Source organism: Syngnathus floridae, chromosome 2 (assembly GCF_059516105.1).
Source record: "Syngnathus floridae isolate MCC-2025c chromosome 2, RoL_Sflo_1.0, whole genome shotgun sequence".
In the NCBI taxonomy this organism is placed as follows: domain Eukaryota; kingdom Metazoa; phylum Chordata; class Actinopteri; order Syngnathiformes; family Syngnathidae; genus Syngnathus; species Syngnathus floridae.
This window is the reverse complement of record NC_142414.1, coordinates 7,220,380-7,231,936: the sequence shown is the minus strand read 5'-3', so window position 1 is coordinate 7,231,936 and position 11,557 is coordinate 7,220,380. Positions and strand designations below refer to the sequence as shown.

Below are 11,557 nucleotides of genomic sequence, written 5' to 3'. Positions count from 1 at the left end.
CAATTCAGCAAATGGCTTGCAAAAGGAGCCTTTCTGCGCTGCCACGTGTCGTGTGATGAGATACATGCAGCATCAGCAAATTTCTCCTCTCAAATGTCGACAGGCTTGCAAAACGACAAAAGTTCCCTTCGAACTATTGCTGCAGTTCTCACATATCACTGCGCGGGCATATTTTGGAGCACACGCGCACGTAACTATCATCTTTAAAAGACGCAGTCTGCACATACTTGTTAATGACATACTTGTTACTTACAATTACGAAAGGGATTTATTTCCTTATTTTGATTCCGTGCATTTTTTCAGGCCGGATAACATTTACGTAATAAACACGCACGCACACATGTGCGCACGCGCACACGCACACAAACTTAAAACACGATGTGCATAATTTAATCACACATGCCAGAACGTCGTTGTGTATTTGTTTCTAAACATTGACTTGATCAAAGTCGCCTTTTTTGAGTTCAAAACCAAGTTCAAGCAACCGTGAACTTGGCTTGATCATGCATGCGCGCCGCTTTAGCTTTTTGTCTCGTCCATGTGAATTAATCATCTTCGTTTGACTTAACTTTAGTCATGCAGAAAATTTGCCTCAACTTTATTTCTTGAAATACTTTTTGCTGTTGTTTCATGAAAAATTTGTTGTTGCTGAATTAATACCGAAAGCTACGATGGTTTTTGTGCTCAAAGTGGACTTTGGGCCCTGTAGTAAAAGTTCGTGTGAATATCTGTGTGTGCTGTTTAATGTTAAATCGTGGCACGGACACAACATGTTGTATCTGTCACTTGTATTTTTTTAATTTTGTTTTATTTGATTCAAGATGCGGCAAATGTTTGTGGACGGTCGGGAGAAGTGAGTCCACAAATCAAGTAATTAGCCGCATCGGGAAAGTCTTTGCTGTTTGAATGAGTGAAGTGTCCCCTGTTATCCTGTAAAAATCTTATAAAAGAATTGTGAGAGAGCTAACAATCCCACCAGAGTTAGTCAGTGGGGCTTTATTGGACCTATCTGTTCAACTTGTTCGTGTGAGACGTACTATAGAATATTACGTGAAATACACCCTCTTAAAGTTACCTTATAGAGTGCCCCCTTTCCCGTTTTTTTTTTCTTTTTTTTTGTTTTTTTACAGAGGCTTCAACCTGCTGACCTCGTCTTACTGTAAATAGGGCAATGAGCATCATTCGTTTCTTTAAAACAAGCTTGTAAAGTTGGGACATCACGACTTTATGTGACAAGGAATTCAACCATAATTTGCTACAAGATGCCACATGCATGCAACCCCTCATGGAAGGGAGCAGTTTTCATGAGATCGAGCATTTAACAAAAAAAATATAAAAAATAAAAAATAAACTTTTGCCAGCTTGTTAAGGTATTAAACGAGGCGACAGCCAGATTTTTAATGTGTGACATTTAATGGCGGACAAAAAAAGGCATTCCTGGCTTGTTTTGCTCTCACGGTTCAAGTCAAGAAAGAGACAAGATTGCTGAATTTTATAAAAAGCTTTATGGTCTTAAAAAAATAACATATAAAGGTGGGTTATAGAGAGAAGTGGATGTTTTTGTTTTGTGTGAGCCGGAGCGAGTGGGTGGGACCCCGTGGAGCAGAAGTTGGCCTAGCCACGTGGTCTGAGGCTGACCAATCAGACAGCCCCCCAGGTTTAACTATGTTAAATGTCAGATTGCAATAAAGTAGAAGCTGTTGGTCGGGCCCGCGGAAATGGGCGAGCATAATCTCCTTAATCCAGGGTTTGTGGGACCTTTGGTAAACATCCACACTGGAGACACCTTTTATTTCCCCAATTTTCGAGCCTCGGGGGGACAACTGGCGGGGCTGCCGTCTCTCTCCTACCCGAGGAGGGACAACGTTTGCTCCCTCCCGTGGAATCCTTCGGAGCCGTGCAATGGATACTCCCAGTCCTACTTCAGCAGCCCCGTTTCTATTAACCCCTCGTTCAACCGCTCGTGCGAGATCAGCAGAGCGGAGGAGGCCAAGTGTTACTACGGCAACGGGGCCAGGGAGGCGTGCGGCGGCGGCGGCGGCGGCGGTGGTGGCGGCGGTGGCGGCGGCGGCGGAAGCTCGGGCTCGGGTGGCCTCAAGCGAGAGGACAGGGCGAGGGACGCATCCTCCTCATCCCTGACATCCGAGCACGGGATGCACGCCGGTATCGGCGCCACCACCGCCTCCGGCGCTTCCGTCTCGGCCGCGGCGGTGGCGGCGGCCGCCTTCGCCAAGTACGAGTACGGTAACGAGCAGTTGACGCAGGATCCTCCGTCCTGCCAGTCCATGGAGTCCGACTCCAGCTCGTCCCTGCTGAACGAGAGCAGCAAGCCCCCATCCAGCGACACGCAGAGCCTTGTGTCCCCGGGAAGCCACGCCAACAACATCGCCGCGGGCGGAGGTGGGTGCTCTTCATTTCACATTTTGGTTTTGTCGTTGTTTGTTTGGCGTCGTCGAAGCTATAAGCTGCATACGCGTGCACGAGTGTAGAAAAGCGCCAATTAGTGCTGCTTAGCGTTAATGTTGTGCGGGAGGCTTCTGCAGCAGGACCTGCGTGGTGCGCATACGCCACTAGGGGTTGCCCTAAAAATAGTCCAGGCAAGCGCCATGTGCTTTATTTTCCGCGTCCACTCCACCGTGGAGCTCCCTTTTTCCCGAAACGGCAGCATCTTTGTCACCGCGCTCCCACGCACGCCCGCCCGCCCGCGCGCTCGCTTGCACGCGTGCATGCACCTTGCCTGCCTGCAGCATGTGACTTTTGTCTTGGTGGCGCGCCCACGCCCGCCCTCGACGCGTTTTTATTAAAAAATAGCCGTCGGGATTAAAAGATATCAAAATAAAATAGCCACCAGAGAGACATCCTTTTCGCTCCACTGCCGCCTAACTAGTTTACTCTCTCTTGTTTTTAATGACTTGTAAACGGAATTAATATCTGTTGCATGTGTACTCAACGCTAATTTAACATGACCAGAAACAGGCAAATAAAGCAAGCGCGCCTTCATTATCACGTTAATGCAACTTTAACTGCGACAATAAAACTTTGTGCTGTGCCACAAAGCACCCCGCTGTACGCCGGAAGAAGATGAGCAATGAACACGAGCAATGACTATATGATTTTTAGCCCGTAATCCAGGCGTCCTCTGCAGGAAGGCGTCAAACAAATTCCATTAGGCTTGGCATGCAGGAAGTGACTGACTGCAGGTTGCATAAGCATGCAGGCAGGCAGACAGGCTTCCGAATTTCAAGCAAGAACTTTTTGCAAGAAAATAGTCCGAATTGCGTCTGTTATTATTTGCGGCGCTTATACGTGCATGCAGTGAGCCGCCAGTAAGATGACGCCCCTCCAGACTCCCCGTAACCTTGAAGGTGACCGTGATTTTGCGTTATGCGCCGCCGCCGGCTCCTACTCTGGCTCCTCACCATCTTTGCCCTCTTCCTCCTCCTCCTCCTCCTCGCAGGTGCCCCGTGGTACCCGATGCACACGCGGACCAGGAAGAAGCGCAAACCGTATTCCAAACTTCAGCTGGCCGAACTGGAGGGCGAGTTCATGCTCAACGAGTTCATCACCAGACAGCGGCGGAGGGAGCTCTCCGACCGGCTCAACCTCAGCGACCAGCAGGTGAAGATTTGGTTCCAGAACCGCAGGATGAAGAAGAAGAGACTCATGCTGAGGGAACAAGCTCTGGCCTACTTTTAGTGCTGACGATGCGGCTGCAGAAGGTGAATCCACAAGGCACTCAAAAAAAGAAGGAGAAAAAAAATCAAAGCAAAAAAAATCGCCAAACCTTCTGTGCTCAGGTGGTCTTCGAGTGCATGCACAGCCTCTTCTTCACCTTTCCAACGAAGCTTTTTTTTTTTTTATTTTTTTTTTTATATAGCTCTGCAGCCTTCTCCTTCCCTTTCCAAGCCGGTGTGTGACATTCAATCAATGCTGTTCATCGCACAAATTCGGGGAGCTTCAGACAATTCGACGGAAACAAGCCAAATTTGACATAACATCCTCAGCGATTTTTTTTCTGTGTGTGCGCGCGCCTGTGTGGACGAGAAACGAAAGAGGGCTCATTTTGCTCATACTTCCAAATTCTGGGAGACGTTCAAGAGAAGCGCCGGTACTCGAGTGCGTGGTTGCGTCCGCACAACCACTCCGCTGATGTGAATCAATAACAGCACGCACACGCGCCCTCTCGCGTGCGATTTGTTTAGGCCATGCCATCGTTTGGGCCACGCATTGTGGGCACGTTCACGGTCACGGGCAGCAATTGCGCAAGTGCGCATGAGGAGAGGCACGCTGGACGAAAAGTCCGACAACGGTTAGGAGGCAGATTGTCCATTATGACTGCGCTCGTCTGCTTCAGTTGTACTATTTCCTTTCGATTACCTCTTAAGAAATGCTGCATGGATTTAAAAAAAAAAAAAATCTGTTGACATAATGGTTAAATAAAAAACTCCATGCCGGCATTATTAATATAAATATAGATGCGTTTCAGGCCTGATGGTGCCATTCGAACGGGCTTTTTTCTTTCTTTTTTCCCAGGCCTAAAACATCGTTTCAGAATTTCTGGTGCTCATGATCTTAATGCATATACTAACACTATGAATAATGACGATGAAGTGTGTGTGCGCGCTCCATTAATTGTCGCGGGACGATTGCAGTGCGCCATCTGTCCCGTCGAGCGAGTAAAGTGTAGCGGTGTATTTGCGGCATGATATTAATGTGAATTTACTTCAAGTCCTTAAATGCGGGCGGCCCACTTTTCATGTAGGTGACGTTTCTCTTCCACTCTTCTCTCTCTCTCTCTCTCTTTCATTTTCGTGTCCAAAGCGAACCTGTTTTGCTCAGCAAGCAACAACAATGTCTCATTGTTGACGTTCTTCTTGGAGCGAGCGAGCGCGCGCGCGAGCGAGGCCTTCCTCGTCCTCCCTCGGCGCCCTCGTCCTCCCTTTCCCCCTCCTCTTCCTTTTCCTCCTCCTCATTTGCCTCCTCCCGAGGAGCAAACTCGTGTCAAACTTTGTCAGGTGTAATTGTGTGGATCGCTGATCCGCGCACGGTGCGTTCTTGCTATGTCATGTCGGTGCTTTGTTTTTTGATGGTCTTGAACAAAAATGTCGCATTCCATATACAGCCTCTTTGTGGTCGCGTAGGACTACAAATGTAGGCCTGTCTCTCTCTCTTTCTCTCTCTCTCTCTCTTGATATATATATATAAATATATACTGCCAAAAAGTTGGATATGGACAAAAAGTATCCCGAAAATGTTCCGTGTCGTAGTTGTTTGTCCCAATGATGAATTCCTTTGATTTGGTCCCGCCTTTGCATTCCTTTCTTTGCGCTTGTAAGGATTGCTCCATTGTCTTGTATAGTCCTAATGATATGAATGTATCTGCGTACGGTCTTCAATAAACACAATTATTGCAACGTCGCTCAGTCTGGTCATTGGCCTGAGTGCGCGCCCGCTCGCCCGCCCGCCCGCGTGCGTGCCCGCGTGCGTGGGGGTGACAATAGTGCAGGAACCTGAGCTGAGCGGTGGCTTACTTCCGAGGGCATGCATGCAGGGCATCTATCCTTGAGCGGCTTTCTTGGCACCTAGATGCTCATTCTGTGAAGGAGCACGCAGGCAGGTTGACAGACCCCGCTTTTTATTGGGGCCCCCCTGAATACAAAAGTAGCTATACGACAGAGGTGCATGAGCACAAAACAAAACGCAGTCCTCCGACTTGGCTTCTTCTGATTTTTATTCCATTCTTTTAACATGGCACCCTTTCAATTTGAACTTAATATGGGTACTCTACGAGCCTATAACGGTGTAGCTAAACATGCAACAGCTCTGTAAAGTCACTAATGGGGTTACACCCCGGTGCTCCATAAACAGGCCCAGTGGACCCACTCTCCTTTTTTTCTTTTTTACACGCCCCCCCCCCCCCCCCTCCTCCTATCCCCTGGTTTGCACCGGAGGTAGGCTGATTTGCATATTAAGCGATTGGCCTTGTATGGCGCGTAAATGTGCAACTAGCAAGCTCTTCCTACTGGCAAAGGCAAGTATAACAAAATTGTTGATTGTGGCTACTTGGCTCGAGGGAGGCGCATGCACGTATTTGTGTTCAGCAGCCTTTGTTGTTGTCTTTTCGGTCGACGCGCACTGGCCATGTCCTGCCAGTGTTTCGTATGCGGCTTTTTTTTTATTTTTCTTGAATTTCCCTAATTTCCTTCGGTGCTCGTGAACGCGTCTGAACACGAATGGCCGTGAGCAAATAGGCGCTGCTTTTCTCAACTTCTTTTTTTGTTGCATGCTTTTTGTTGCATTGAGTTGTTGTCATTTTTTTGTTGTTGTTATTTACAAGTGTCTTCCAGACGACGCCGGAGGAAAGTTGACGTCGAAATTGTGCAAGTTCCACGTTGGAATAGTTGCTGCAGCACATTGTGGGGCGCAGATGATGACAAACAGCTGGAAAGCTGCTTCGTCTTCACCATGCACGTCAAATTCCCCCCAAATATATGTTTTGCGTTTAAAACCGAAACCCACGTCACGCGCGCCTTGCTCACATCAGAGGTCCACGTTAGGGAAAAAAAAACAGGGGCGATATCACTTTGGTTCAAGTGTAATTTGAGGAAAAGCTGCATTTGAATTCTACGCATAATTGCAGCGTTTGGCTCAGCACAGCCGTGATTGCAGTGCATCTTTCACGGCAGTGTCAAATGCGCAGTTGGCCGTGAAAGAAGATAAAGTGCAGGTGCCTTCATATTTGTTTGTTGCTGCCTTGTTAAATGGGCCGCCGCGCGAGGACAGGCAGCTGAGCGTCATGGATGCAAAACGCTCCATGCAGCCTGCATTTCGATCACACTTGCGTCGGGCACATTTCCAAAACATGCAGAAGCCAAGGTCAAACAGGAGCGCGCGTGGAAAGCAAAACCACAGTCGTTGAATGTGGAGCACCAAAACAACGCGCGTACTCGCGTCCTGGTGCTAATTAGTAGCATTCGGCTTTGTTAAAATAAACAATAATCCATATAGAGGGTGTTTTGACGCTTTTGATTTTTTTTCTATTTTTTTTCCACACGACGTGACTTTTGGACATCTTTGCGCGTTCTCGCATTTTGACTTGCGCATGATGTCTCATCATCCAGTTTTAACTAAATCATGTCGGCTGCAACTAAACTTTAATGTGCATGCATGCCTCATTATTTTCTTTGCGCCCTGTCGAATGCTTTCTTGCTTTTTCTTATTATTTGCTTGGCCTCCTCCGCGATGATCTTATCACGCAGAATCTATAATATCAGCTTCGCATTAGGCGTGAGTGTAGTTTGTGGAATTTCACCTTCCACCAATAAAAGAAAAGCCCTGTAAAGAAAAAAGAGAGTGTTGAGTGCGGAGAAACCTTGAGACTGCTGCATCCGGATTGTAAAATGTGCGCGGTGGGGAACAATGGCAAGCTCAGGACTAAGTTTGACTTTGAGACTGACCAAATGTGTTTATGGCGGCCTGTCTCCGAGTCTCAAAGGTCAGCGAGCTTCACGGTGCCCTTCGCAGAGAACTTGTGGTCACGTGGGCTGCGTGGGCTCGCTGACCTCCCCCCCCTCCCCACCACCACCACTGCCCTTTATGACTTAGAGATGGCCACAAAAACAGCCAAGAAAAATGCACGACACTGTTGTTCTTGTCCGACTGTGTGTGTGCGCGCGTGCGCGTGTGTGGGTGTATGTGTGTGAGAAATAGTTTCGAAAAGGGAGCGCGAGCTCCTGCATGTGACTTTTGTCCTTTGCGGTGTCATCGATTGATTGTGACATGATGTTTAGATGAGTTCTGAGATGTGCCATGCATCTTCTCAACAAGCTTCTTTTTTTTTAAATGCCTCTTTCACTGTGTGCTCTCTCCGATCGACAGAAAAAGAAGAAAAACACATTTAAAATTGATCCACCTGGCGATTTTACAATGATTGGGCGATCGATTAGTTTTATTTTGGATTCTAAAAGTAGCGCGACTGCGCCGACTGCAGCTGCAGCTCTTTCTCAATTGCTCAATTTAGGTTACGTGTATTTTTTTCCCCCTATTACGTCGTGCGCACAATTGGAAAGTATAATAGGCAATGCCATTGCTGCGTAAAATTTCGAAATGTTCGTGCGTGCATGAATGCCCCACCAACAAATTCACCGAAAGAGAAATTTACAGCATTGAGCTGAAACAGTGCCATTTGTTAAACTCACTTTTGTAACAGATGTCAAATTAATTGAGCAAACTAGGCAGACACAACAGTTTTTATTTGCCTGCAACTTTTGCAAAACCGTTCCCGAGCTCTCGTCCAAGTCAATATCAACATCTCAATATGTGCTTTGTCTCTGGAGTTTTTTTATTAATTTATTTATTTCGCTCTATTTTTGGCGTGTGGCAAAAACAATTTGACCCATTTGTACACTTTGGACCGTCTTTTAGTTTTGTCGTCCTCCGTAAAGGTCATAAAGACAAAAAAAATGGACTCCAATTATTGCCACGAACTCAATAGCCAACACTCTCAAATAAATACAATTAAATAATAACGAAGTAGGCATAAAACATTTTTTTTTTTAAATGTGCTTTAAAAGTGTATATTTAAATTCGAATGCACCGATGACATTTAGAGAGTTTGAATGATTTGGTTATTCCACACTGTTGGGGAAAAAAATCCCGGCTTGTATTTACGAGGGACCACATCAGCAATTTACGTTGGAACCACTTTAAAATATAAATGTTTGACATTGAATGGAAACAATGTTGCATGGCAGCACAACAAAGCAAATAAGTTGTTTGCTCCCAACCATTTGCCGAGTTGGTTTTAGTTCTCTCTTGAAGTTGGGACAATTACCTTTGTAAAGTTTTGTTGTTGAACATGTGGCAAAGGCACTTTTCACATTAGCAAAACTTTTAATATTTTTGTGAAATGCCCAATTTTAAAATCTCGTGGGAGTTCGTGGCCTTGAAATTTTCTTCTTTTTTTTTTACAGCGCATTTATTTATTTGACATAATTTGCCAACCTGAAATTTTTAGATAGATAGATAGATAGATAGATAGATAGATAGATAGATAGATAGATAGATAGATAGATAGATAGATAGATAGATAGATAGATAGATAGATAGATAGATAGATAGATAGATAGATAGATAGATAGATAGATAGATAGATAGATAATTCCAAAAAAATATTGTTGTGTTGAATCTTGGTCATCTTGTTCACAGCATGTATCATCTTTCCAGTAATTTGCGCAATAGTTTACTTAAATAGTGCCGAAAGTGATAAGCAACAGCTCCAAAGTATTTTCCAACTTTCGACAAGATGAACAAGTAACTGTGAGAATTAGACAATTGTAGAAATTACTCTCTCAGTTATAGTTAACAAACTTTATAGTCATCTGCGGTCATTGCTCGTGACTTTCTACCAAATAATAATAATAATAATAATAATAACAATAATAATAATAATAATAATAATAATAATAAAATTAAAATACTAATAATACTACTACTACTGATAAAGTGAAAGTGCGTTTTTTAAGCACTTCATAGCGGAGGTAGAAATCCGCTGGCTGTGGAGCAGGGCGCCAAACGCACGTCACTTATCGTGTGATCTGATGTTGCCTAAACCGCAGAGGCTTCACGCGTGGTGCCTTCACGGCGGCTTCATTTTAAAAACACAGACACACACGCTCACAAGAGGCCCTTTGGTGCGGCTTGCAAATGTTCGCAGCCTCATGCAGCCAAGTTTAACTGGCCGACTTACATCCAATTAAAGTTATCTGGGCCATGAGGGGGCTGTAACGCGATTACACTGGCTTTCCCCACTCGAACAGAGGGCGGCTATTCCACTGCCTGCGTGCGTGGGTCAGCTCGTGTTTTGGGTTAGTTGGACGCGGGCGGGCGGCTGCATGCTTCCATAGCAGTCTTTATTTCGGAGGAGATGTTCTTTCCACGAGGGTGGCACCTTAGCAAAACACTGTCATTATATGCCAGGAGCTTGCAAGCGATACATTTTACATTCCACAGCGTTGCTCATAAAGGCAGCGGCGCGTCGACGTGGACTACACCTTCTGCGAGCAGCTCTCAACAAAGCCGTGACGACGATAATATTGCACAATAGCTCGCATTAGACAGCATAAAAAAAAACAGAAGCTATGGTGCTTTGACGTCTGCGTATATTGATCGCCTGCCATTTCTGTGCAAACAGGCTGCGCATTTGGTGCAAGCAGAGGCGCCGCGGCGGCCGCCGCCGCTGCTTGTCCAGGGTCCTACTGCGAGCGGAATATCAGCTGCTGTGAGTCAGCCATCCAAGGAAATAAACACATGATAAAGCTCATTCTTCGCTAATCTGCGCGCACCAGTGAGGCGATAGGCGGCCCTTAAAAGCCCCACTAGACAAATATTTCCAAGTGATGGACGTTTGCTGCTTCCGTTTTGACACATGATGACAAACGCCCCAATGTAAATGCTGCAAAAGGCCGTGCGAGACTTGCAACGCTATACTTGGCCTCAACCTTTGCGCACTTTGCAACTCGCGCTCTCAATCTTCACACCGGTTTTATTGGGGCAGCGTCACACGTTACGTGTATTTTGATAACTCGGCTCGACTGGCATTGGACAGCGTCAAAAGAGCGGCTTAGGTGTTCCAGATTTTCCCCTGTTTCGAACCGCGCGTGTTTGTTTTAACCTTCAAAAAAACGCGCTCAAATTTGACACTCCTCGTTGTGATTAAAATGCAGTCGAGCGCCGACGTAGCAATTTCCTGACACGGCGACTGATACTTTGGAGTGTTTTGTTGTCATGCGTGCACAAGCTCCTCGTCGTTAGTGACATCCAAATTCCCCTCATTCTCAGGTTTATTGTTTTTTCTTTTTTTTTTTTTTTTGGAGGAGGGGGGGGGGGGCAACAAAAGGATTTAGTGTTACTGGAGCCATTGCGAGTTTTATGGTGGACGTATAGAAGCGAGTTTTAGTGGTCAAATTCAAGTGCTGTGTCTGGACAGCTGTCTGCTTTCTTTGTACTTGCAGGATGCATCACGTGAGCCCACCTTTTGTCACCAAGGGCACTAAAGAAGCTAATGCCATTGCCACCTTTTGCAAACATGCAAGTCAGGGCAACTCTGGTTGTACCAAATCGGAAAAAGTTCTCCTATAAACGCCATGTGCAAGTTTGGCCTTCACAAAATATTGGACGATAATTCAAAAGTCTGCTGCAGGATTTAGGAAGTGTCCAATAATCATAAACAACGGGCCATTATATTAATTCCACCGTGTGATTGTATCTGTTAGTCTATAAAAAAGTGGAAGACTGCCCTCAACAGTACAATGAAAAGTTTACAGCGACTCAGGAAAGAACAAACAAAAGCATCTTTTCAAACCACTCGTTAATTTATTTAAAATAAAGCAAGCAAGAAAACAATCACACCCCCGCTGTTTAATGTCCACGTCCTGCTGCAAAAAATACAAATCAAATAAATAAAACAAAACAAGATCGCAGATGCATCAGCTGGGACTTATTTACTTTTAAAGCCAAATGTCGAAATCGGGATTTTGCTCACAAAGCAGACAAAGTG

The 11,557-nt window shown here is 45.7% G+C and overlaps 1 protein-coding gene across 1 annotated transcript; it reads left to right on the top strand.

Moving 5' to 3' along the window:
• Positions 1-1,718: 1,718 nt before the first annotated feature.
• hoxc12a (homeobox C12a) lies at positions 1,719-5,205 on the top strand. The gene is made up of 2 exons (XM_088368378.1): positions 1,719-2,400; positions 3,458-5,205. Exons 1-2 carry the CDS (start codon positions 1,719-1,721, stop codon positions 3,694-3,696), a joined length of 921 nt encoding a protein of 306 aa, XP_088224504.1. The 3' UTR covers positions 3,697-5,205.
• The last annotated feature ends 6,352 nt before the right edge of the window (positions 5,206-11,557 follow it).